Source organism: Podarcis gaigeae, assembly GCF_964106915.1.
Source record: "Podarcis gaigeae genome assembly, chromosome: 11".
NCBI classification, from domain to species: domain Eukaryota; kingdom Metazoa; phylum Chordata; class Lepidosauria; order Squamata; family Lacertidae; genus Podarcis; species Podarcis gaigeae.
The window spans coordinates 53,856,556-53,884,526 of NC_139687.1; the positions used below are offsets into that span (position 1 = coordinate 53,856,556).

The 27,971-nt window shown below is 43.4% G+C and overlaps 1 protein-coding gene across 5 annotated transcripts; it reads right to left on the reverse strand.

Annotated features, from left to right (window-relative positions):
- Positions 1–27,864, reverse strand: SMAD4 (SMAD family member 4). 5 transcript variants are annotated; one of them, XM_083702806.1, is made up of 13 exons: positions 24,090–26,006; positions 21,894–23,717; positions 14,150–14,471; positions 13,717–13,891; positions 12,705–12,734; positions 10,816–11,031; positions 8,468–8,587; positions 8,228–8,341; positions 7,581–7,631; positions 7,035–7,218; positions 6,440–6,608; positions 4,577–4,715; positions 1–2,716 (listed from the first exon to the last, which is right to left on the reverse strand). In XM_083702806.1, the coding sequence occupies exons 3-13, from the start codon at positions 14,396–14,398 to the stop codon at positions 2,505–2,507; spliced, it is 1,659 nt and encodes a 552-aa protein (XP_083558932.1). In that variant the 5' UTR covers positions 14,399–14,471; positions 21,894–23,717; positions 24,090–26,006; the 3' UTR covers positions 1–2,504. The 5 variants fall into 5 exon arrangements, with proteins under 5 accessions (XP_083558932.1, XP_083558931.1, XP_083558935.1 ...); XM_083702805.1 differs by lacking the exons at positions 21,894–23,717; positions 24,090–26,006 and adding an exon at positions 27,340–27,864; XM_083702809.1 differs by lacking the exons at positions 21,894–23,717; positions 24,090–26,006 and adding an exon at positions 27,340–27,739 and having other exon boundaries at positions 7,035–7,212.
- Positions 27,865–27,971: the final 107 nt, after the last annotated feature.

Consider the following 27,971-nt stretch of genomic DNA (forward strand, 5'->3'; position numbering starts at 1 on the left):
AAGTATGCAAATCTGCTTTATTTCTATAATTCGTACAGTTTGAAGCATTCCATTTTTCTTCACACAATTCTGGGTTTTCATGATATACATAGTCTCCAGGTTGGAAGAAATTGTTTGGCTCCCCCCCTTTTTTTTTATTACATAAATTGGAACGGGGGCTACACAGGGTTCTCCTTCCATCACTGACCATTCAAAGTAGCCCAAGATGTATACAGAGGATATACTTGGGAGGTGAGCAAAATCTAGCACTCACACACTCTCTCCCCACAAGGCCTCCCATGCTTTTTTTGAAAGAAAGCCAAGGCAACTGGTACATTTGCATCTCTGAAGTGAGACTCGCCTAGGAAAACCTGTCTGACTGCTTTGATGCTTCTTGCACTATTTACAGACTTGGAAAAGCTCTAGCACACATTGGTTTCCAGCTGCCCTCCACTCTGATGCCCTGGTGTGCTTGTCAGGCCCTACACTGATGACTAACTCATTCAGAGGCTACATTTGGAGCCGGGTTAACCATTCTGCTGAGCCTGCTTTAGAGCAGCCCCTGTGTTTCAGTTCAACACTTAAGAGCAGGGCAAAAAATTCTCTTCCAGGAATTGCAAAGTTTCAAACACCCACACCCCACCCACAAGATGCAAAGCTGTATTTTTTTTTTTTTTTTTTTTTTTTTTGCTTAAGCGTGGGGGCGGGGAAGAAATTCTACATGAAGAATAAAAAAATGCTGAGTACATAAAATTACTTAACTTCCATTGGGGTTGTCGCTCATTTAAAGAACTCTTTCGTTGATTAATTTTATGGCTTTTAATTGATTACTCAATTAAGTCTGCATACATTTGCATAGGAATAACATAGTTTTGAAGAAAAACCATGCTTTGTCTTTAGATTATAAAAACAGGCACCATCTTACAGAGCACTCCTTTTTCAGGCAGCAGGGGAGAGGGGCGCCTCCACTAAAATTGGAGGTTGCCACCTACAGTTCTATGTACGCACTTATACTGACAATTATTAACTTTAAAAATAAAATTTAAAAGTTGCCTGATTAATCAGGACACCTTTTCAGATGATCAAAAGTTTTAGAATCCTTTGGTTTCATAGAAAACTGGAGGGCGAGGCAAAAAATAAGTCAGGCTGAGTTGAGGAGGGAGACTATTACAGGCAGGGGACTCAGATACCAGGAGCTGGGTTGGGCAAAGGGGAGAGATGCTGCAGGCCAGATGTGCTCTGCACTGTTCTGTATGCTTGCTAGCTAGGGGAACTGCCAGTGTCCATTCCTGCCACCGTTTGTTCTTATAATACTGGATCTACGTAAAGGGGAAAGACAGCTGACACCACAGAGTTTGAAAGCAAGCCAGAAAGTGGAGAAAAACCCTCCCATTGCTTCCTGCAGAATTTTCAGGCAGAAACTTTATCCAGGACTCCAGATGAAAGGATTCAAAACGTAGGAAAATACTTACAAAAACTGTCGATAAATTTCTATCAGAGTTCTGAGAGTTTTTTCCAGTAGTTTTATTAACTAGAGAAAGCATAATATTGCATCTGTCATACAGCCAATACATTTGCAACTTCTACCTGAAATTCTCTATACAAAGTCAATGCAAATAGATAAAATCATTGATGGGATAAAGAGCTTAAAATAACCAAGAGGTATAAAAACAAGTTTGCCATCTTGCCCTGAGTAGAAATGTTAAAAAATATAAAATCTGGATTCTCGGCGATGCAACCATCAACATGATTATGAGGTTTTGAAATGGCACTCCAAGTGCAGTAAAACACATATTAATGCTATCTCAACTGTCCAGGTTTTACAGCCTTTTCACTGTAGCGGAAATCAGTTGGGAATAGTAATGAAAATATGTATCATTGCACACTGGTTACATAATTTAGCTGGCAGTTCTCCTTGCTGAATATTTTATGTTGCATTTACATTTAGTGCCAACTTCGAAGCCCATCCATTTCTAGTGTGTTTCAAATGATTATGTGTATATAAATATTTCACATACAGAGCCTTGCTATGAGACGTGCCCCAGTGCTGTAGCAAAGTGCAGCACCAGAAACCATCCCTTTAGAATAATCAACATGATTTTGCTCATTTGGGGTGGATCTAGCTAAGGGGCAGGCTGAATAAGTGCTTAAGCGGAGCCCCCCAAAATCCATGCCACCAAGAGAATGGAGCGGGGGGGGGGGGGAGGTTCCCTTAATCAAGCCAAGTGAGATTTCCAAGGCTTAAGCACAGCAGTGATCACGCCAAGACCACAATCAAAACTTTGCTGCTTGGCGTCAGCTTCCCACAACTACAGAACAAGCCCGAAGGTGTGAAACTATTCAGAATTCCTGCAGGTTCTGATTTTTTTTTTTCTGCTGAGAGCAAGGTGGCAAAGACATTTTCTCTTTAAAACCTGGTTAAAAGATTAAGCAGAACGGAAGCAAAATATATCTTCCGGTTAATAAAATTGTATTTTACAATCCGCCATCCTCACTCTATAACAGCTAAGAACAGCAGCAAGGTCTCAGTCTAGGGGCTGGGGGTCTGCAATAGGCATGGTATGGAGAACTTCGTCTAGGAGCTGCAGGGCCCGATGCAGGTGGATTTCGATCCAACACGGCGTCTCCTTAATGCTCTGCCTCGGGTAATCAGGTCCCCAACCTTTGACAAAGCTCATCCTGAGGATACACAGGCGGCGAAGGTCATCCACGCCAATTCCAGCTGCAGCTGACAAACCTAAAAAGAGCCAGGGACTGCATTAAACACCCTTCTTAGCTTTCGGTTTCAGGTAAGCAATTTGCCAGCCTCAACCCAGCTTTCGAGTGGCTTGGGTGCTTTAACAGCAACAATGCTTGCTGCCAAACACTTCCCAGATTTCTGAAAATATTTAAAATTTGTTTGCTGGGTGAGCGGCAACAGTTTCCAATAGTCTCAAAATGTTTATGCTCTTGGCTAAAGAAAATATGCAACAAATGTGTAACAGCTATTACTGTCCTATTAGAATCCTCAAGGCCTAAATCCTGATGCCAAAGCTCAATTTAACAGAGCCTAACATTCCAGCAGCATTTCAGAAGAAACTTACACTACCCGGCAGAATCCATGATTCTTTTGTCCAATTTTGGTAGCAGTTCCTAGCTGGTGCTTACCAACCCCTGCTTCTGCCCTGCAGGGAACTTTTTAAAACCATCTTCCAGATTTAAAAAGCAGTAGGAGATATAGCTGTCTCATCTGAACTGCAGCCTCCAGTTTCCTCCTTCATGACATTCCAAGCATTTATCAAAAACTGCTGCATCATGTGAATTCCCATGGGAAAGGAATTCTGTAAATGCTTTCACACCCAGCACTCCTGTCAACTCACCACAGGGGTATGTCATGTTGAAAGGGGACAAAACCAATTCCCTGATGAAAAACAAGATAGACACATGTACAGCTCAAGCCAGACATCGTGCGAAGCTATGGTTCAATAGGGTTGCAAACCACGGTTTGTTTTGTCTGAACTGATAAACCGCAGTTCTATTAATTTGTTTGCCTCCAGAGATCACAGCATCTGGAAACGGGAGTGATGAACAAAAAAGGAAAAGGAAAGACTCTCCTCCTTGGAAGAGAGGGGAGTGGTTGTGGGCGGGAGCCCGAGCACCGCCCCTAGCAGGGGGCGTTGGACCCCTGCCTCCACCTCTCCTGGCTGGCGCCCACGCCCCTCGGCAGGCACCCAACCAGTTGCCTCCGAGGGGGCGTGCTCAGCAGCCTTTTGCTGCAGTGCCAGCCTCTCCCCGGCCTCATTCTTCGCCGTCGTCTCGTTGCGAGTCATCGCAGGGAAGAGCTCAGCCACGAGGTTTGGAGTCGGGGGGTGTTTGTGTGTGTGGAGGCTGTCTGGTTCCTGGCTTGCCTTTTTAAATTTAGGAGGCTTGCGTGCGCTCATTGCTTTACTGCTTTTAAAAAACCTAGGCACCCAAGTCTGCCTTGCTGTCTTGCTGTGTCCTCTTTTCTGTGTAAAAACCTACATTTTATTTTCCCCCACTCCTGGTGCTGGATTTGTTTGGGCGGTTTAAGTGTGAATTACCTTTCTTAAGCTGCAGTTTTTTCCTTTGCCCAGCACATGGTCTCTCCACCAACAGCGAGGTCTGAGTATGAGTGCCGTCTTTCTATCTCACTTGTCTCCTCACTTTCCTTCCCTGGCCTCTGCCTTGGTGGCTGTGCGTTTTATTTTAATTTTGGCCAGGGTGCCTGTATGTTTTTCCCCTCTATTGCCCTTGCCCGTCCGATTGCCTGGCTGGTCTGGGTGACTGAGTGGGTTTGCCTTACATTTTAATTTGCTGGCCAGGATGCTTGTACGTTTTCCCCCTCCCTTGCCCTTGCCTGTTCCTCTCTAATTTTAAGCCTCCAGAGATCACTGCATCTGGAAACGGGAGTGGTGAACAAAAAAGGAAAAGGAAACAAGTGAACAACTATAAATCATGGTTTGTTTACACATTTGGAAGCTCAATCCACAGTTTGGCATGATCGAATTTAATTTATCCCTGCCAAAATCACTTCAAAAGTGAATAATAGCAGAGAGCGGTGGGGAAAGCTGGTAATTTACTTTTATATGCCACTTACTGATGGCTGGAGCGATTCCTCCTACAGATCCTGGCCCAGGAATATTTCCTGCAACTGCAGCAGCTTGAGCAGCAGCTGCAGCCTGTGCTGTAGCAGCCTGCTGTTGCATCTGACGGTGACACTGACGCAAATCGAACACCTTATTAAAAAAGAAACAGCAGAGATTACAAATTAGTCTTCGAAAGAACACCCGCCAAAATTAAAACCACTGGGAATTCCCACCACTTAAGGCTTTCACAATGCAGAATGTGCAGGTAACTCAAAAAATTGGAACAAACTTGTCTGGCTAAGTTTATTTCTAGAACACAAAGCTGACTGTTCTCTCCCTTTGCTGTTCTCCTTCTAAGAATCTCCTTCTAAGATTCTGACGCCACTGGCTGTATGCACTGTGGAAAACACAACAAGGGCTCTGCGAACTGCGAAGGCAGACACCAGGAATCATGCAGAAGAAGCCACATAAATGTATTCTGTGTAGGGATTGTTACTACATAGAGTAGCAACTGTTTGTTAAGTTCCTGCCACATGCTTCAGGAACAGAAGACCATGGACCAGACTGAATGATGGTGGCTTCTGTGAAAAGGCACATGGGAAACTTAGGCACCAAATCAGCACATGAGAATTATAATGAATGGCTGGGCAACAACATAAACAGCACACTTACACCACATGGTTTGAGGCTATTGAATGTTGGAGAAGTGACATGTTGGAAAGACATTAAGGGTGGGGGTATAGGAAAAGAACAAAGCGAGGGAAAAGTGCTGAACAGGGTGGAAGTGAATTTGGGGAAAAGAGTAGGAATCTATAGTAAATTATGTGGGAAACTGCAGCCCAACACAAGCATGCATGAGTGCTAGTTAACACATGGAGGTTTTAAGACCACAGAGTTCTGTTCCTAGTCTCAGCTAAGTCACACCCCTTCTCTTCCACAAGGGAAGGTGTTTTTATTCCTTTCTCAAACTCTCTTGTCGCCATGTAATCCACCAGGACGGATATGTATGAACTTGGTTCATGTTCAGATAACATGTTTGAAATAATATACTGTATTTTGCACCCAAGAGTAATCTACCTGTGTTCTCCTTGCTGCTGCATGGAATAATACATGAACCACTTTTGGATTTAGTAATTAGAACATGTTAAACTTATTTATAACAGTGTGTGGACTGCTCATTGCAAGAAGGGTAGAAAGTGGGGCAAGCATTTTATGGTAGACTAAACGGGATATGCAAAAGGGTTTAACAACCAATATTCCACACTGTGCTGCTAGCTAACTGGAGAGTGTGCAAAGCCCCATGTTTTGAACCTAGGGGCCCAGCCAAGTCTTAAAATACCCACACGTGGGTCAGATCTATTTTCCTTCCACAAATTAAGGGCGGTCAGCCTGATTTCATGACGTTTGAGAAAGGCCACAAATACATGCTAGCATGAGCATGGGTTGAGTTCTTAAAACAGTTCACATTATAGTTAGAATTAAAATGACAACCTGTCAACATCTCACAAAAATCAACTTGCATAAAATGATTAATTTTGATGTTTGAAGTCATCAAGCCTAATCGAGGGTTTTAAATCTGATCGTGGGTCTCATGCTTACAGAGAGACTGAATGAATCCAATGTCTGTGAGCCTGGCAGCAAACCTCGAAGGAATGGTCTCCATCTTCCCACCACTTCCTAAGACTGCTCTTCATAAGCTTATATTTTAATTCTTATTTTGGCTATAGGCTGTTCTTAGAAAATAAAAACTTGTTTCCCTTCTACTTGCAATGCCAAACATAATTACAGTAAAAAGAAAAAGAAATAAGGAGAAAAAACAAGTCAGGAAAGGCTTCTAGAAAATATTGACTGCCACCCAACAGATTCACACAAACCTTTATATATGCACTTGGATAAATTTTGTGGACTGCATCGCCTGGCGCACGCCCTGCTTCCCGATCTAGGTAGTAACTCTGAACAAAGACTGCATGATCACTGAGGCACCGAACCCACACGTCACCTTCACCTTTGCATTCCAGCTGCACACCTTTGCCTATATGCAACCTGAAAAAGACCAGACCACTCAATGCAAGAAGGGGAAACAGTTATATAGAAAATCAGTTCAGTTTGTAGGCAGCTCCTTCAGGGGGAGGGATACTTAAAAAACATTAATTTCCAGTAGGATAGCAGGCCTAATCTGTTGACAGCAAAAACAATAAAGAGTCTTGGGGTACCTTAAAGCGACAATTCCATGTTTAATACTGCACAAAACAACTGTTGATAACACAGGAATCCTGGGATTAGTGCTGCCTTTTGTCTGTCTTGAATATTCCAACCTTTAGCATGAAATATTCCAACCTTTACATGAAATTTCCCTCTGTACCTGCCTTTTTTCTAAACTAAACCTCCCCAAATGTTGCAGCCTTTCCGCACAGATTTGCTCCAGCCCCTTGTTCATTTTGGTTGCTTACTTTTCCAGAAATAACATACCTCGCTCTCTCAATGGCTTCTGTTCTATGAACGTTGGAGAGCTGACCGAGGCAAAAGCGGTCTCCACCTGAAGGGTCCACATATCCATCAACTGTAACAATTGGGCAGCTTGAAGGTACTTTAAATGTTTCGCCAACTTGGACATCCATCTCAAAATAGGCAATGGAACACCAGTATTCTGGAGCTGATTTTTATCCCCCCAGGAGTAGGGAGGAGGAAGAAAGAGAAGAGAAGTGAATGCAGAGCACCAGGCAAACAAGCAGCAGAGAAGGAGCATAGGGAATCAACTTCTAGAACATAGTTGTTCAAGCTTTTGCTAAATCTCTTCACTGCGTGTCTCTAGAAATAGGGAGCTTATTCAATTTTGCCTTTCAAAACTATAACTTTTTCACAGGTTTCTTTAAAAAAGTTTACATATGGGGTTTTTTTAAAGGTCAAATGAATGGTAGAAGAGATTTTAAAGGGAGCATGAAGCTGCTTTCAATTTGACATTCTTAACTCATAGAAGAACACCAATTCAACTGAACGTTCTTTATATGCACTTACCAGGGTGGTTTGATATAGGTGGCTGGAATGCAAGTTCATTATGAACTGGCCCTAAAAAAATGCAAAATAAATACAGTCATGGTGCTTATTCTTTGTCTACTCTCCTCACAAGTCCCTGCATCCTCCAAAAACAAATGACCACTAAATATTTGGATTTATTAGTTACAGTAAATAGGGCAGACAGTAGAAATCAGTGGGGGGGATCGTGTACAGTGCAAATTGTATACATAAACTCAGATAACTCAGCCTTTATAGACACACATAGAGAATGCCCAAATGTGTAAGGCAGAAACGACTTTTGGAATAGTACCCCAACCATTGCTCAAAGTGTTGTTTGTACAAACACTTGCAGCTTGTTAAACAGAAGAATAAGAGATGAGCATGCCTACCTGAAACATGCGTGGTTTTCCTTATTTTGTTTCATTACATTTATATCCCACCCTTCCCATATCATTTCCTTTCCTGTGTGGTAGGTTCGGGTGAGAGACAGTGCCCGAGACAAGACAAGGGCCTTTGTAGCTGAGCAAACACCTAAAGTGAGATCTTTCTGGTCCAAGCCCACTGCACCATTACTGCCTCTCCTGCAGCCACCAAGATGCTGCACAAAAAGTAAGTGCATCTCAATGCGGTAATAAAAGGGTGCTTACAGTAATGTCCAGGATGGGGCATAGGTGGATGATGTTGAAGATGCCCATTTTGATGGTGAGGGATGGTAGGTGTATAGGCGGCAGTTCGACTCCCAGTCCAAGTTGTTGTACTGTCTTAAAAATGCAGAGTAGAAAAGTCTGATCAATTTGCTTTACCTAGGAAACCCCTTCCCCGCTCCATTTCATTTGAAAAACTAGCAGTGCCCTAAAACACTGATGTACGGTATAAAAAATACTTACTGTGGTGGTAAGTAGCTGGCTGAGCTGTAAAGCCATTCTGCTGTGTCCCTGGCTGAGGCCCTGAAGCAATCTGCAAAAGTCCATCACTGTGGCTACCAGGCAGCATACTGGGGGGTTGACCTGGCAAAATTTAAGAGAGTTAATACCTGCCTTAAAATGAGTTATCATTAGACAGATGTTAGCATCACAATTCTGCTTCTTTGCCCTTTATTTTGTAAAATTACTTATTTGATTTTGGCACCTTCAGGAAGCCATGACACAAAATATGGTTCATTACTAACACTGGCTGCTTAATGCCAAATAACTTATAAACAGAATTGCTCTATATGCCCCAAACCTGTAAGGTGGGAAGAGACAAACTAGAACAAAGAGATTCCTTGTTGATGTTCTGCAGTGTGTATGAATGGGCCAGGAAACAGAGTTCTAGCATACCAGGTAAGAGAAGGCTGTGGATCAAACTATATCAGTGCTAAAGACTGATAGAGGTATGGGCTACATACACCTTTCCCCCACCCCAAAAAACTGTAATGGATCTTGTTTGATTCCCTATTCTTTCATTTACATGTGTATGGATTAATGACAAAAAAGACACTGCTTGACAGCCTTTTTCTTAGTTATACTTGGAGGTGCATGGGCTTATTTTCATCCTCTGGGTAGGTTTTAAATGGCAGTCTGAAAGTCTTAGTATTAACTTTCACATAAGTTAGTTTGGTTATTTGTCATAGTGGTTCTGTGTCTGTTTGTTTACTGAACAAGTGAAGTGCAATGATGTACAGAAAACTCCCCATTTACAATCGCTCTATTTGTGTGCGACCTTGTGGTGCCAGGATCTCAAAAGTGGAACCTGGAAATGGGGAACACATCCTCTTTGGGCTCTGGAGAGGGTCTTCTCATGAGCTGGAGGCCCAGTGGGGCTTTGCTGAGGCCTCCCCACCTAACCGCTGATGAGCAGGGTAGCGCAACAGCAGCCACTGCCCCATGTGTCAGCTGTGGAAGAGCCTGAGAGGCAGAAGCACTTAGCTGAGCCACTAGAGGAACAGCAGGGCTTGCTGATCAACTCAGCTGATGCGTGGGGGCTATGCAAGCCCCACTGCCCCTCCATGATGCTCCCAATAAACATGGTTTCTGTTACAAGCAGGGGGCCCCAGAACATAACCCCCACATAAATTGGACGTTGCCTGTAATGCAGATATACTAACATACTTTATTGAACTTCCTCTGCTTACATATTTACCTACTTCTTGAAAACTCAATAAAACTATTTAAATGAAAAAAGAATTAGCTTTCACATGTTGATACTCAATGGTAGATACCCAGGGGTCTTCAATTAACTCTTCACTATCAAGTCACTAAAGCATTTCTCAGCCTTCTGACTTCTGTACGTACTTCAGGTAACTGCACACACAACTTCTCTCTACAACAATGGGAACTAGAACTGAATTTCAAAATGTTTTCTAATGCTATACCTGTTGACCACATACTTGCACAAACAAATCTGCACTCACACAATCTACACAGCTGTGAGCATGCAAGTGTGTGTGTGTGTGTGTGTGTGTGTGTAAGTTTAGCCATGTTTCCACCGCTCGTAAATTATTTTCTTCAATCCAATCATTTGCACAACACTAGGAATCAAATGATAACAGCTTTCGAGACTTACATTCATACTCAGCTTAAGGGTTACTTAAGAAGCATATGTCATATAATTACAAAGCATTATGAAATTTCCCCACTAATTAAATTGCAGTAAAATCAATAATGAAATGTAACAAAATATCAATCAAGGGTGGGAAGAAGAGAAAACATATAAGGTAATTTGAGACTGTGGCTGCATTCTAAACCCCTGACCAGCAGCAGTGGGGCTTAACAGGGGTGGTGCAACCACTGCGGCGTCCACGGTCCTGCAGTTCACACTGGCCAGAGTGGAAGGGAAGCAGGGAGAGAAGAGGGGGAAATGTCTGTATGCTACACTAGTCCCCATGCTAGCACAGTGAAGAGGACAGAATGGCATGTGACAGAAGCACAGCCAACTCTACCCCCTCCGTCGCATTTTGGTGTGTTCCACTGGCAACAACCAGCAGGGAGAACACTGGAAGTAGCTTCCATTTGGGCAGGTGCCATGGGGAGTTCTCCAGTGGAAAAGCTCCTGTGCCAGCACAGCCAGGTGGAAGAGCACCACCACCTCATCCAAACCCCCTCCAATACGGCAGAGCAAGGGTTGCTTTGCTCTTTGAACCACATCAGTATTCCAATTTGTAATCTCGCCAGTTTGAAATAGAAGTTAATTTTGCCAAGTTTGAAAGAAGTTGATACAAGTTTTGTAATCTTTAAAATAAACAGAGTTATCTTACTTGTGGAAGCGACAGGAATGTTGGGAAAGTTGGTGGTGCTGGTGGTGCTAGACTCAGAAGGAGCTAACATGGATGGGGTGCTGTAGGTTTCAGTAGATGCCCTGTTACTAGGCGGATGTTGGATAGTCTGAACTGAATGGCCTTCAGCAGTTGACAGCGATGTCTGCCCCTCAAATTCATGAACATATTCATCTTTCACCAACATGCTTGAGGGTGCTGTGATAAGATAAAAGGTTAAGTTACAAGGAAATATTAAGGGAGGGAATACACTTTTTAAAAAAAATCTCAGAAAGGACAGCAATTGTTGACATTATCCACAGACTAGAAAGAGAAGATACTGTTTTAAATTACAAGGAAGGAAACTTAGGATAAGTGAATTGGGGAAACTCTTCTAACTATAAGGGCAGATCTGTAATAAAGTAAGCTGCTTGGTGATATATTCAAAATAAGGTTGGACAGGCAACCCCTTTAGGGATGTATTTTCCCCCATTACTTATTTCATAAAAGGTGTACACCACTTGACTGTAAAAGAAAACATCAAAGCAGTGTACCAAATGAGTAAAACAATAAAGTTATATTTTAAAGTGACTAATTGAAACATTCAACAATTAAGACCAGCAATAAACTAAAAAACAGTCATCAGCATTCTACATAACAAAAACATTTCAGGGGCCAAAACTCTTAAAATTCAGAACTGGTATTATGCTTTATGTATGTACAGATTATTCAGTTTTGGAAAGTGGAGCAAACAAAGCAATTCACATCCTCTTCAAATCAAAGCCTATTTGCCTTGTCTATGCCTATTCCAGTTTATTTTGTTGGGCATCCTAATCCCTTGGATCCATCCCACATTTGTGCTCTAGGGATTAAATCGGAAATCTCTGGGGCTTGCTTAGCACCCCTAAAATAAAATAAAAAAATAAAAAAAATACACTTTGGGGGGGGGGGGATTTTCACTTCCCCAGCAATCAATGGAAATGGATTTAATTCCAGTTTGACAAAACAAAACCATCAACAATTCCTAAACTTGTTTTCAACAAACTTCGAACAGAAAAGAGTTGAAGATATCCAACCTAATCATCTTCTGTTAGTGAACACATAGAACAAATATAATTAGAATTTTAACATTTTAGATACATGCAATATCTTATTAAGATTGCTAAATTAAATTTAGTTGATTTAATTTAGTTAGCTACATCCAGTAGCACTGAAATCATTGGTGTAAAATGTCAGTATACCCCAGCCTAAGAACCTTTCTCTCTCTACCCTCATGTCTGTACACGTTTGTGTGGCCCATAGTACAGGCGACTCCCCACTTACACAGGGGTTACCTTCCAGTGCCCCTCATGCATAAGTGAAAACTGCGTAAATGGGGAACACTCTCTAAACACCCTTTAAATACCCTCTCTGATGTGCTCTCTCCAAAAATCAAAAATATTGTACCCAAAATATCCATAACTGGAATTGAAGCTCTGGGGCTGACTGGAGATAGTGCAGGAAAGCGGCAGCTACTGCTCCGCTACCCCACATACCAGCTGTTAGGTGGGGAGGCTAAGCAGCATAAACAAAGCCCTGCTGCACCTCTCTTCTCCTCTTCGGTCCTCTTTGGACTCTGGGGAGGGTCTCCTAATGAGCCACAAGGACACTCCATCTCTTTCCCTCCATTTCCGGGTATGAATTAAGTTATTTTAGTATTTCCTGCCACCACGCCTATACACAGGCGGGCGTGAGTCCATCGCACACAAGTGGAAGATGTCTGTATATCAATTAACTTGAGTATTCTCAAAGTAATTTCCCTAGCAATGCTTTGCATATGCTTTAAATTGAAGAGGCATTCACCTTAAGAGATACTGCTGTTTATACTTCTTATGATTTCACATATAGCTTACCTGAACTCTGCAGTGTCAATCCTGAAAGATCTTTAAATAGAAAAGAACATATAAAGTCACTAATTCAGTTTTAAATACCAATAAACTAATATTTTACTATCTATATAGCCTATAAACTGAAGGTGAGTAAATAACTGGAGGCATACTGCAGATTAAGCACAATTAAACATTTCCTTCAGCATTTGTGGAAAACTGGAAAAGTGAAATTTTACTCTTAAAATACTCATTAAAATAACTTTCTATCACAACTTTTAATACCAAACTGGAAAACTGTCTCCTTACCTGTTCACTTCCCTCTAACACCAATACTGGAAAAAACAAAACAAATTTCCTTCCAGTAGCACCTTAAAGACCAACTAAGTTATTTCTTGGTATGAGCTTTCGTGTGCATGCACACTTCTGAAGAATAACCCTGTCCAAAGAGAGGCAGGAACTCTCTACTCATGTTAACCCCACAGCTGTTGTACCTTTTCCTGCTATTGCTTTCCCTAAGAGCAGAGAAATACAGAACATCACTCCCTGGTGTAAGATTTGGCCTGCATCCCCACTAAAGTGGGAAGGAAAGGTCTGGGTTATTCCACTGTCAGGAAAGCCTGTTCTCCCAGCAGATCTCCCCAAGTGCTGAAGTTACTTTGTGTGAGGGAAAGGCACAAACCAAGAACTGCTGGCTTAAGTGACAGAGGTGAAGATCAAGAGGACCTGAGGGCTGCAACCTTGCTTCTACCAGAACAGCATTCATGGTAAGCAGCAGCTGCCACAGCAGCAACCTACCTATAGACTAAAAAGCAGTATATTCCTTCGTCCCTTACAAAAAGTAAATACATGCAACTGGGTTTTGGAGGGATGGGCCCTTGTCCAGCCCCAAGGGTGTTTTGCAATAATCTAGAATCAACTGGCTATATGAGGTATCATGAAAAAGCACAGGACAGCAGGGTGAATGAAAAACCTGCAATACTCCACCTAATGAAACATTAATGAAATGCAACTCCACATACAGTATGAACATACTTACCAATGCCAGGTGATACAACACGCTCATAATGATATGGATTCACGCAGACACTATCACACTTCAAGTCAAAAGCATACTGACAATATTTGACATGTTTGAGTTCGTTTTTGTGAAGATCAGGCCACCTCCATAGCCGTGCATAAATTACATGAGGGAAACCCTTACGGCCAGCCACCTAGAAAGATTCAAATGAGAATAGAAAATCACAAAGGATGACAAGGAACAGAATCAAATGTCACTAAGTGGTAGCAACACAACACTTTATACCCTGTGAATACCACAAGGACCCAACCCCTTTTATAAACCCCAAATTGATTTCCATGACACAAAGCAAATTATGCTCTCGTACCACTACTCTCCCTACTTCAAAATGACCCATACCCTGCTGCTCTCTGAGTAAGGATATTAAGGTATCATATGTGCTTCTACCAACCTGAAGTCTTCCATCCAATGTTCTCTGAATTGTAACACACTTGCTAGGATGAGCTCCATTTGTAGTTATAGCTGTAATCAAAGAATCCAATTCATCTTTTTTCTCCTTCAGTTTCTTTACTAAGCTTTCAATTGCTCGCTTTGCAAATGTTTCACTCTCCCCTCCTTGTCGATGGCACATCAAACTGTGAACAATGCTCAGACAAGCATCATTACTTGTTGGTGTGTTAGTAATAGACATATTGTCCATTTGGTACAGCTTTTACTTCCAAGACCAAATAATCTTGCCAGTCAGTGGGCCAAGAACTGTCTCCAACATGCACCTAGAAGGAAGAGAGAACAAACATCACAAGAATGGCCATGAAATGTTTACTGTCTAGGCCACCAGGAAGTATCATGTATGAGAAATCAACATGTTTTTTCCCCATGTGCAATATTTGAGTGTGTTCAAGCTATTTTTCAAGACGATTATTCAACAGGAAGTAAGCATACTCCTGTTCTTCTGCAACTATGTAACAGCCTTCCCACAGTATCTATACTTATTTGACAATGTTTTATTCTGTTCCCTGCCCTCAAAATGTAGCTCAGTGGATCTATCTGGTTTAACCCTTTATGCACTTTGTTTTTCAAAAAGTAACCGCTGTAATGGATTGCTGCATTGATACGAGCCAAATCATGCGAGTTTATCGCAATTTTAAAATTAGTACCAGTAAGAAATTGAGTAAGGGGGTGAGGAAGAGCCCATCATTTTCATTAATCACCACACATATTTTTATAATGTCTAGTTCCGCTCTCAAGAGCCACACTAGACATCAAAGCAGAGGATACATTTAGTGTTTTCCAAATTATGTTGGCTTTTAATACTTTGCCGCTGTCAAATCAGAGATGGGGGGGGGGTCCAAATCTGACTGGCAAAGCAGCAGGGCAGGAGTGTTAAAAGTTTTCCTCATGCACAGATTTTGCTTTCCTTTATAAAGGGGAAAGATAGAGATGAAAGCAACTGGGAAAGCCAATTCTGATTTGATAAACAGTCCAAAGAAAAAGTGCCAAGCGTCCCACACAGATACACATCTGCACCAATATTTAAGTTTCCTGGACACACTAACCCCTTTTTGCAATAGAATATAACAGAATAGAATATTACCAAAGAGCAAGTTCATGCCCCTAGCTCTGCCCCTGAAGATATACAGTTTCCCCTACATTCTCTATTCCACAGTATTCACATATTAGGCATGCTTCATGATGGATTCCAGCTCTAATGGAAACCTATGCACATAGGCTTTCCCCTTGCGGAAGTCCATGTGCAACTCCGCTCTCTGGTAACTGAGAGTCCTGGATGGCCTCAACAATGGGCTGCATCCACTTAGTCATACTTACAGCAGACTCACTGAAATAAATGAGAATTGAGTTAGTCATAACTTGTTCCTTTGATTTCAATGGGTATACTCTAAGCATTTAGTCTGTATCCAATCCACTATACCCTGTCAACAGAGTAGCTGTAATTCTTTCCAATTAAGACTTATTGTACAACTGACATTTAACATTCAGAGCAGCCAGGAAGTTATAAAATCACTTCCAAGAAAGAATTAGCAACACACAAATGTCCTGTTGAATCACAGAACTATCATCAGAATACATTTTATGCATGTGTGGCTTAAAGTAGTCCCCACAAAAATGCCACTTTGAGCTGACCAATGCACTGATTTCGTATGGGATTATGTCTTTTCAACGGAGGCGTAGGAATTCAAAGCAGATGGCAGTTCTTCCAATTAACATTGCTATTATGGTGCAACATGCTGCCTCTTTTCATTCCTCGGGATATTTCTGTCCCAAAGGGGTATTTGAACAATTAAGAGACAACATTTGTAAGCTGCATTGCAAAGATAATGCCTTGCATGCTTTAAATGTCATTGCAGATACGGCATAGCTTGCTTTAGCATCTCTTCTATTTACTGGTGTTTACACCAAAGAAAACAATATCAACAGGGATCTGTGAAAATCACAGGATGTTCTGATGTGTCAATTAAAAGTTAGAAATTCCTTCCTTCACTTCCTGGTTCCCTCCAGATGCTGCTGAGCAGCCTTGAACGGCCTCGGCTCGCATGGCCAAATGTCATGATCAAGGAGAGTTGCACTCCAACAACAGGAGGACCCAGGTTGGGGCTGAATGCTTTAGTTTCTCAGCTTAACACATACCACCCGCTTGCTTTTCTCTCAGTCACTGATAGGATAGCCCTAATTTGCTGCCATTTGCTGCCTTGTGGTGTTGGGGCACACATGATTCAGAAGGTGCACATCCATAAAGCCAAAATCCCCTGCATCAACCTTCTTGAACTTTGGGTCCCCAGATGCAGCTAGAATACAATTCCTTTCACTCTTGGCTAAACTACTTGGAAATTATCAGAGTTGGAGTCCAGAGCTGGCAACCCAAAGTTGAAGAAATGTGCACTTTTTTTTTTAAGAGTTCCAATAAAAAAGAACAGGCAAAATGCTCTCTGCTAGTGGTGATTCTAGGTGGCTTAACTACAGCATGCATGTAAAATCTCCATCTACAGATGTCCTTCCAGTACCCTATTCTCTCAAAGGATCTCAGGGTTGACTGGTATGTGTGAGTAAATGCATATCCCCTCAGTCTTGATGCTTAATTCCCAGGCTGCAATAGTCTTGTGGGGACATCCTCATAAGGACAGATACAAAACCATTATTATACATTTGGCACAAGCGGAAACATGGAAATGTAAAGTGCTTCTCATGATGTGGCCACCAAATGCAAGGTGCTTCAGCTTAGATTGCTGTGACATCTGTTCCACAAGCCCTGGCTGGCATCCAATCAATAATATACTTCATTAATAAAGAATAGCTAAAGGCCGCAAGCTGCCACTGCATCTATTTGTGAGCTATATAGACTTGAAGGTAGCGAGGTGGGGCAACACAAGTGCAAACTTGTCTTCCATGTTTGCAGGTCACATTGCTCTACATGTTTCCCTCTTTAACACCCTTCTCTTGTTGGTTGCTTTGTTTTCCTCCTTGCTTCAGGCGCCCGATACCTTCACAAGTCTCTTCCTCCTACATCAGGGTTGGCTAACTTGAGGCCCTCCAAATGTCATATCTCCCATCAACCCTACCCATTACAATGATCTGAACCCCTGCTCCTCCTCTTCCCTTCCTAGCTACAGTCTGACCCTGGTTCAATACACAAAATGGACAAACTGAAGCTCAGACCAACATGTTTACTGGGATCCTGCTGAATCGGTTAGTGACCTGACTGTTAGTCTTGGGAGTTGAAATCATGCTTATCACTGTAAGAGGACTGATGTGATGGATGGATGATCACAATGCTTACTCAGCCAGTCTTCAGTTGGCTTTCTGGGCTATATTTCCTAGGGTACAGCTGTGGCCCTCCGGGTTTCATTGTTTCCCGTACCTCTTAGCACTGCCCAAGACAGCAGGCATTGATGGGAGTGAAAGTACAACATAGGTACTGCACCACAGTTTGCTCACTGCTGCCCTATGCAATTCATAAAGACCAGAACCAGGCCATTAACTCTTCCTCTTTCTAATCATGTACACGGTGTTTCTTTTGCCCAGGCAGACACATGTGGTTTGGAGAAGCATATGCATGTGAAGTATTTTATACATACAATCATAGAATTGTAGAGTTGGAAGGGGCCCTGAGGGTCATCTAGTCCAACCCCCTGCAAAGCAGGAATGTCAACCAAAACATCTATGACAGATGGCTATCCATCCTCTGCTTTAAACATCCACTGAAGGAGAGTCCACCACCTTCGGAGGGAGCCTGCTCCGCTGTCAAACAGCTCTTATCACCAGAAAGTTCTTCCTGATGTTGAGTTGGAATCGTCTTTCTTGTAACTTGAAGCCATTGATTCAGGTCTTACCCTCTGGAGCAGGAGAAAACAAGCTTGCTCCATCTTCATGGGACAGCTCTTTAGATATTTGAAGATGGCTATCATATCTCAGTCTCCTCTTTTCCTGGCTAAACATACCCAACTCCCCCATAGATGATGCTAAATACAGTGGTGCCCCGCAAGACGAATGCCTCGCTAAACGAAAAACCCGCAAGACGAAAGGGTTTTCCGATTTTTTAGCGGCTTCGCAAGACGAATTTCCCTATGGGCTTGCTTCGCAAGACGAAAGCCCATAGGGAAATCTCCGGGGACAGCGGGGAAGCGCAGCGCGCCTTCTCCTCTGTTCCTGGACCTGTCCTAAGGCTTGTGGTGGGAGGTCCGGGAACAGAGGACAAGGCGCGAAGGGCTTCTCCTCTGTTCCCGGGGCTTGCGGTGGGAGGAGGGTTTTTCCTCCCCACAGCCAACATTCAGAACAGCATTCTGAATGTTGGCGGTGGGGAGGAAAGCCCTCCTCCCACTGCAAGCCTTCAGGACAGGTCCGGGAACAGAGGGGAAGGTGCGCAGCGCTTCTCCTCTGTTCCCGGGGCTTGCGGTGGGAGGAGGGTTTTTCCTCCCCACCGCCAACATTCAGAACAGCATTCTGAATGTTGGCGGTGGGGAGGAAAGCCCTCCTCCCACCGCAAGCCTTCAGGACAAGTCCGGGAACAGAGGGGAAGGTGCGCAGCGCTTCTCCTCTGTTCCCGGGGCTTGCGGTGGGAGGAGGGTTTTTCCTCCCCACCGCCAACATTCAGAACAGCATTCTGAATGTTGGCGGTGGGGAGGAAAGCCCTCCTCCCACCGCAAGCCTTCAGGACAGGTCCGGGAACAGAGGGGAAGGTGCGCAGCGCTTCTCCTCTGTTCCCAGACCTGTCTTGAAGACTTGCGGTGGGAGGAAGGTTTTCCTCCCCACCGCCAACATTCAGAAGGCTGTTCTGAAGGCTGGCGGTGGGAAGAAAAGCCCTTCTCCCCCCAGCCTTCAGAAGAGTTCCCGCCTAGGCTGCGGATAGCAGCCTGCTGCCCCGCGCGAGGGGCAGACATTCGCCGCTTGGGGAGCCCTGCAGGGGAAGTCTTGCAGGGCTCCCCAAGCTGCGAATGTCTGCCCCTCACGCGGGGCAGCAGGCTGCTATCCGCAGCTTGGAGAGCCCTCTGGACCTCTTCTGAAGGCGGGTGGGGGGCAAAAGTCTTTGTCCCCCCTGCCTGCCTTCCCGGGGGATTTTAAAATGCTGGCGGGCGGCAGCACTGCCGCCCGCCAGCATTTTAAGATCGCCCCGGACAGCGGAGAAGTCCTCCACTGTCCCGGGGTTTTTAAAATGCTGGCGGGCGGCAGGGAAGGCTTCACTGCCGCCCGCCAGCGAAGGCTTCGCTGCCGCCCGCCAGCATTTTTAAATCGCCCCAGGACAGCGGAGAAGTCTCCGCTGTCCCGGGAAGGGGGGGGGGAGCAAAGACTTTCGCCCCCCCCGTCGGCCTTCAGAAGAGGTCGGGGGACAGACTGTCCCCAAACCTGGTCTGAAGGCGGTTTCCATAGGAACGCATTGATTGATTTTCAATGCATTCCTATGGGAAACCGTGCTTCGCAAGACGAAAAACTCGCAAGACGAAAAGACTTGCGGAACGAATTAATTTCGTCTTGCGAGGCACCACTGTAGACTGTTTTGAAACATATTCCTAGAATTGGCCTCTTCTGTTTTTTGTGGGGGGAAATTTTCTTGATAAATTAATAAGGATGTCAAGAGCCAAGATATTCAACACTAGAGTGATGCTGCTACTGAAATATAAGGTAAAACAATAAATACATATCTCAAATGATATGTATTAAACCATCTAATGGACCAAAGTTTTGACCTCAACTCATTTCTAGACCAGTAATCTAGTACACAGCTTAGATACTTAACTGCTGAAAACATGGCACAAATTCAATAATCACAATCACTCACACCAGCTACAACAAATTTCAAGGCTGGGGTGAATCATTCAGCAACTGTGCAGAGCAATAATGCTTTTAAGATCATCACGCCACTGGTCTAATGGAAGCCATTCAAGCACTTGAATCAACAAGAGGCTACTGAAGTTTTAATCTAGCTTTTGAGAGCGGTAGCAACCACCACTGCCTTCTCAGCAAATAAAAAAAGGATTTTAATTTGTATTCAAAAGGGGGGGGAATATTCACTTGCCAGTCAATCAAAGGAAAGCAATTAGACAGCACCCCTTAAAATTAATGGACTAAGTTAGTCAGGTCTTTTCAATGGATCAACTCTGAAAAGGACTAACATTGAATACAACCCCCAATTTTAACCTTGCAGTGCATAACTACCTCATCCTGCAACATCATATATTTATACATTTCCTTTTACTGACCTGGGTGAAATATGCTTAATTAATGTTGTAAAAACAATATGACAGAAGAGCAGCTCAGGAATTCCAGGTATTTAAGCTTGCTTGCTTACTTTAAAAAAAAATCTACCTGTTTTTTATTTGTCTGTGCACACATGCACACTCACATTTAACTCTTTCTTACACATGTTTAATTCTCAGGTTTATCTGTAGATTCCAATCCAATGCACACTTACCTGGAAGTAAATTCCTTTAAGCTCAACAGAGCTTCCCTCCAAATTTATCTCTATCTATACATGACTGCACTGTAATAGGGCTTATCCACGCTTCTATTTTCTCCCGCTCTATCTAGGAAGGTATAATGCTCCGTGTCCGAGGCAGAATGGGCTCCCATCCCCAAGCTTTCCCCACAAAAACCCACTCTTCAATGTTCAATCAGAGTAAACATCAATTCAGGTTTTGAGCAGAATGATGCTTGCTCTGACTAAGCTTTAAAGAGAAGAGTTTTGTGGGGAAAGCTCTGGAGAAGAAGAAGAAAAAAAAAGAGGCTCAAACACAAAGCTGTAAATCACAAATTGTGCCTGGAAAGAGGACAGGAAAGGTAAGTGTAGATAAGCCCATAGTTGGCATATAAAGTGATTAATCCTTAAAGAAATATAATCATCATTATATATCCTCCTTCCTCTCAAAGGCACCCACAACAGAGTGACTAAGACTGCAATCCAAACCCATCTACCTAGGAGAAAGCTCCACTGAACTCAATGGGATGTACTTCTGAGCATACGTACCGGTAGTTAGGATTGTGGCCTAATCAGATATTGGCTATGGTCAAATAAACAACAAAGCTAGCTTTACAAATTAAAAACCTCTATAAACCTAGGTAAATAAACATAACAAAATGTATTTATTGTAGAATTTATATTGCACCTATTTACAGTTGAAGGCAGCCAACAATGCAAAAAAACCCACACAATAAAAATGGTGACAGAACAAAAAAATAAAAAACAGGAGCTTCTAGAACATACAAAGCTGAAGGAGTAGAACCTAAATCAAACAGGAATATTCTTTACAAATGTACAACTAATCCAAGCTTGTAAATAGCAGCTTGACAGGTCACCTGTCCAGCAAACCCAGTGCTTATAAATTGGAAATATGTCAGTTCTTTTTTTTTTTTTCATGTAGTTGAGATGCCCACATGACTAATAGAGCCATTGCCAATGTTTTTGAAATGTTCGTATTGTTTTCACAATTTTGTTGTTTCCTGTCCCGGTCTCCTTTGGAGGAAAATGACTGATAGAAATGAAAATAACAGTAATAATCCTAAATTCAGTGGTCCAAAATATGTGGAGGGCAGCAGGCTGGGGAAGGCTCATTTAGATTATTCATTGACTGATTCAAATCTGCTTCAATGAAACACATTCTACAAGAAGTAGATTTAGGTGTGCCTCTCACTGTCCCCTTTCTACCTCAAAAGACCTCCTCTTCTTGTCACCAATTAAAATTTGTTACCTTTAAGTAGCAAGAAATTGTTTTTCAAAAAATGCTTCATGTGGTTGTATAAAAGGATCATGAAAATGACTGCAGCATTTGTCCATCTGTGCCAAACACTGAAACCATCAACTAAGCACCCAACTCCATTTGATCTTTTTATTCACTCCAGAAGTTATGTGGCTTTTATCCTTGTTAAAAACCTGTGACAATTTTATTTAAAAAATCAAGAAGTTACATCTCACTTTACAGCCAGACGAGGCTCTCAAAAACATTTACAAAATCACCACAATAAAAACATCATAATTATCTAAAAGTAGCATACAGTAAGAAAAGCTTTCCAAACAAGCCACAACCATCACATGGAAGTGCAGAGAGAAGGGGATATCATGTTAGCGCATTCCACAGTAAGGTGGGAACTGCAGTGGTACCTCTGGATGCGAACGGGATCCGTTCCGGAGCAGAACGTTACCTGCATCTGCGCGGGTCGCATTTTGCCACTTCTGCGCATGATGTCATTTTGAGCATCTGCGCATGCGTGAGCGGCGAAACCTAGAAGTAACGCGTTCCGTTACTTCTGGGTCACTGTGGAGCACAACCCGAAAACGCTCAACCTGAAGCAACTTTAACCCGAGGTATGACTGTACTGAGAAGGTTCTGTGCCTTGTAGCCAGCCAAACTTTAGAGTATAAAGGCAGGTGGGTTATCTGGGATGACCTTGAATGCTTCTGGGATTTATGATGTATTGCGTAAGGTTAGGGTGACCTTCAGTGTGCGCAAGAATGCTTACATCAAGGATAATTACTAAGTATCTTAATGTCTGAAGGCACACCAGTCCCAGAATGTGAATTCATAAACTGAAAAAATCTCAAAACTCATAGATTTAAAAGCTTAGTTTTATAATCTGTAAAACCTAACTGTTAGTTAAATGGGAACTCAGGTCTACTATGTGATTCTGTTCTGCATGCACATTTGATTTCCTGATGGCATAATGGAAATTCAAAATATGAATTTGATTATCAAGGGAAAATCCATGTTAATAATAATACAGTAAAGGGGGGGACCAAATAAATAATAATTTATGCTTAGCCATGGGTCAAAAGCTCTGGGTTTCATTAAAAAGTAGCATCAAATTACATTGTGTGAAAGCATGGTTTAGCATCAAAACTAAAGAATAATGAATAGGGAGTATATACAAACAGGAAAACTGATGATAAAGATTTCAACATAGCAACATACAATAGTGAGATAAGGGACAGCAAAGACTTAAGACATATAAATGGATACTTCTGTCAGAAGCAAAAACAAACAAATAAACCCCAAAAGCTTTGAATAATCAAAAGAAATCACTTAACTCTGGCTAGCAATAGGACACTGTTTTGTTTAAGAATGTGAAAAATCCCTCATAATGGGGGGGGGGGGGGAATGGAAGAACCGAGCTGGAGAGCAGTGAGAGTGCTTGCAGCATGCAAAGTGCTTAAATACAAGAAAATAAATAAGTTTCTATAAAGTAATTGAGATTATAATGTCAGAGGTGTCCCTAATACTTAAATGACATTAAATGAGTACACTAAAATGTAACATACTGTTACTAACCAGAACATCCAATCCATTAACAATACAAAGGGGGGAAAAAGATGTAATGGCAGGATGCGGGGGAGATTGTCAGGAGGCAAAGAATGCTTATTTACTGGAAACACTCTCAAATGTTTGGTCCCAGTAAAAAGCCATTCACAACTGCATGGAAGATCACCTTATCATCTGAAAGAAAACAGCAAGGCAAGGGTAGCTAAAAGTGTACAGAATTAACTTAATGGACAGTTAGGATAATTTGCTTAAGTGTAGCTATAGGGGACGCGGGTGGCGCTGTGGGTAAAACCTCAGTGCCCAGGACTTGCTGATCGTAAGGTCGGCGGTTCGAATCCCCGCGGCGGGGTGAGCTCCCGTCGTTCGGTCCCAGCTCCTGCCCACCTAGCAGTTCGAAAGCACCCCTAAGTTCAAATAGATAAATAGGTACCGCTTTATAGCAGGAAGGTAAACGGCGTTTCCATGTGCGGCACTGGTACTGGCTCGCCAGTTGCAGCTTCGTCACGCTGGCCACGTGACCCGGAAGTGTCTTCGGACAGTGCCGGCTCCCGGCCTCCTGAGCGAGATGAGCGCGCAACCCTAGAGTTGGTCACGACTGGCCCGTACGGGCAGGAGTACCTTTACCTTTACCTAGCTATAGCAAGGGAATCTAATCACAGTCGAAAAGTAAGATGCCTACAAGATTCCCATATTCTCTGATATCTAGGAAATGTGATCATCCTATTCAGAATGGATAGCAGTTTTTGCATCTAAGGAAAATTCGACTCAGACAGCTTGACTTAGCCCACTCCTAACAGGCTGGTGGACTCACAGTCAATGATGCATACAAGCAACTGATCAGTTTTTTAATGTCAAAGAAAAAAAATCATTGGTGCATTAATTGTGGTGGGGAAAGCTATCTAAAGAGAATGTATCCATAAAGCATGGGTGCTAGTCTCTGGCGCTCTAGATGTTGTTGAACTCTGAACTCCCATCAGTCCTAGCCAGTGTGGCTAATGGTCAGAGATAATAGGAACTGTGGTACAAAGCATTTGAAGAGCCACAGATCACCCAGCCCTGCCACCAAGTCTACTGGAAATAGCTATCCAACTCTATCACCCACTGAATGCTACCACCACACTGTCAACCCTTTCAATGGCAGTCACAGTGTCTAACCTTTTCCAGTGCCTGGTTGCCTGAAGTTGGCCTTCATTCCCAGAATACTGTCTGCTCATAAAATGCTCATAGCTTTATTCAACTCTGTTTGCTGGACTTGTTCAAGGATGTGTTATCATCCAACATTACTTCCAACCCACTCCCTTCCAACACCTGCCAGCACCCAAGGCTACACACTAATCATGACACATGTTCAACACATTCGCTCTAATCCTTGCTATTCATCTTAGTGATATTTTTTCCTGTGCTTCTGAGTTTAAGCTTATTTTACATATTGATTTTTCCCATTCCACCAACATAAGTGGCATCAACATGTCATGGAGTGCATATGGAACTTGTTCTCACAGGAGGCAGCAATGGCCGCCAACTTGCATGGCTTTAGAAGAGGATTAGACAAATTCATGGATGAAAAAGCTATCAAGGGCTACTAGCCATGATGTTGATGCTCTACCTTCATGGCAGAAGACAGCAATGCTTATGAATAATAGTTGCTGGAACCTTCAGCGCTCTTGTGCTGGGGTCCTGCATGTGGATGTCCACAGGCATCGAGCTGGCTACTGTGAGACCAACCTTATTCAGGAGGCTCTTATGTTCTTAATCCACATTAATGATAGTGAAAAGAGGATAAAATGTGTGTGATTGCATGGGATGGATGACATGCATCCCTACTTGACAGATGAACAGTAGAATAAATATTCACAGCAAATCCATCCCTACTTAGTATGTGATGGAAATACATCTTGTAAGCTATTATAAGTTCGTTGCCATTCACAATAAAGCTCTTTTACCATGCAGTATTTTTTATTTACTTAACAAAACGTATATAGCGCTTGATTGTAATAAAACCACTCAGTGCTTTATGTACCTCTGAGCAATGCAATGGGGCAAGATTAGTTTTAACACAGTGCATTGGGGAAGTTCTTTTGCACACAAGTCTGAGCTACTAAGATTAAAGTCAATAGATAACCCACCCTTCTTTTCACAAACTGAGGTTGAAAGGCAATAGCTAGCAATACCCCCAAGGCTAAATCTAGATATGGAACCTAGATCCAACACTGACTCACATTTCTACAGTACTTTTACATCAGGCTTTTGGTGTTTTAACAATAATGTGAAGAAGCATAAAGAACTTCTTCCGACACTTACTAAAGAACTGAATAGCTTCTATAACCTTGTATTTCAGTACTTCACAATCCTTGTATGACAAAGACAAGTTTCTTATATTGATTGTACAAAATGCTTCCCACTTACTACCACTGATTCAGGCAGTATTATTCACTTCCAGATCACTTTTTTCGGGCACATCACAGCATGCTTTACAAAGCTTCTCTCTCGACCCACCAATTCACCTCTTGTGAGTGTGTAATCTCCTTCTATATTTTAAATATGGATGGGGGCTATTATCCAGAAATACATAATAATAGGGTTTTTAAACATGACATTCAAGAGCAACTTTTCAGATCAAGTTTTAATGAAGTTGGTTATAGTATAGCCAACTCCTTCATTAACTTACTGTAGAGGTATACAGCAACCCACAGAAGCATATGTAGAATTACAGCTTATTATTAAAATTAGTTTTCTGAATTCATTCTTTAAATGAAAATTAACAGAAGTATCCATGCATTTTATAATAATACCCACAGACATAACTGTCTCATGTTGCTGAAGGCACTTCATTACTATGGTTACTACTAAAGGCTAACAGGTGTTTTTTTAATAAAAAAAAATGGCATGAGCCTTCACGGACTAGAGCCAGCTTCATCCGATGCAGATGAACTCATCACAGTAAGGCTGCTAAGTCTCCAAGGTGCCACAGGACTGTTAACCGCAATAATTCAAAAAGAGCAGCCTTGTGGCCCATGAGAGATTTAGAAGATGTACAGTGGCAACAGTTTTTTCTTTCCTGCATCGGATGAAGCAGGCGCTATTCCATAAATGCTCATGCAAACAATAACTCTGTTTTAGGTTTTTTACGGTGCCACTAAGCTCTTTGTTCTTTTCGCCACAACAGTTTCACCACAAGCTTTACGATACTTTAAAAAACTAGCAGGTTTACTGTGGCAAGTGTTCTCGCTCCGCTGCAAACAGAACAAAAACCACTCATGCCATTGCAGGGGGTTGGACTAGACGACCCTCGGGGGAATCTCCCCCCTCCAAAAAAAAACCCCCCTTCACGATTCCACCAACTAGTCATGTTAAGCCTTTAAAAGGTACCATTTGGGGGGGGGGGTCTCCTTCCGCTGCAAGAGCAACAGATGAAAGAAACACTTCTGGAACTCTTACACCGCGCAAAGGGGGCAGGGGAAAAAATTAGAATAATGAAGTCTCAAAGCGAATTTGCAAGGGGCTTCCACGGAGAGCCCCCCCTACCCGCCCAGAGCCACTGCTCGGGCTTCAATCTTAAGCAGGAGTTACTCGGGAGTAACTCAAGTAGAGTAAACGTGCAGAGTTTCCTTTTTAAATCATTACAAAAGGGGGTCCCGGGGGAGAGTAGGGAAAACAGACCTCCCAGGCTCCCTTTGTCTCTCCTTCTCTGCTCGCGGCAGATTTATTACAATCACAGCCTGGCAATGTTTATAGACACAGAGAGATTACTACTACTCCTCGCCTCTTAACTCGGGAAGGAGCTTCAAGGCCGAGTAAGTAGTAAATAAAGCGAGCGGAGCGAAAACAAAAGCCCGAGCAGCGGAGAGGGGAGAAGAAGAAGGGGCTGAGGGGGCGTTACCTGGGCCTCGGCCGGGACCCCGTGTCGGGCGGCGGCGGTGGCGGCAGCAGCAGCAGAGGCGCCGCCGCGGCCTGCCCGCCCTCCCGCCGGTGAGGGGCCTTCCTGGGCGCCCCTAACCCACCTCCTCGGCCGCCCCTCGCGATCGCCTTCCCGCCTCCTCAGCGGCCCTGAGGGAGACGAGCCGGGAGGGGGGAGGCTTCCTGAGGGGCGCCGCGGCCTCTCGCTCTGCGCACGCGCGCGCAGACGGAGGGGGGGGGGCGAGGCACGAGGAGGAGGAGGGAGGAACGTTCCAGCCGCCGCCGCCGCCACCTCCTACGTCGTGCCCCTGGCTGGCTGGTGTTGTTGGTGCCGCTGCTTCTGCCGCCGCAGACACGGCCAGGCAGGCGCCGTAGCGCGCATGCGCCACATCCGGGTTTTTTCCTCTCTCTTCCCTTCTTCCTCCCACCCTCCCGCACTTGGTGCTGCTTCTCTCTGTCGCGCCGCCGCCGCACGCCGCCCTCTGCTACGGCTCCTTCACCACCTCCCGCAAGCGTGCGCACAGCGCGCATGCTCAGTCGAGGGCAAGCCAGGCGACGGCGCCCTCGCATAGGTTGTTTTTTTTTCTGCTTGGAAAAGAATGCGGGCGGGCGCGG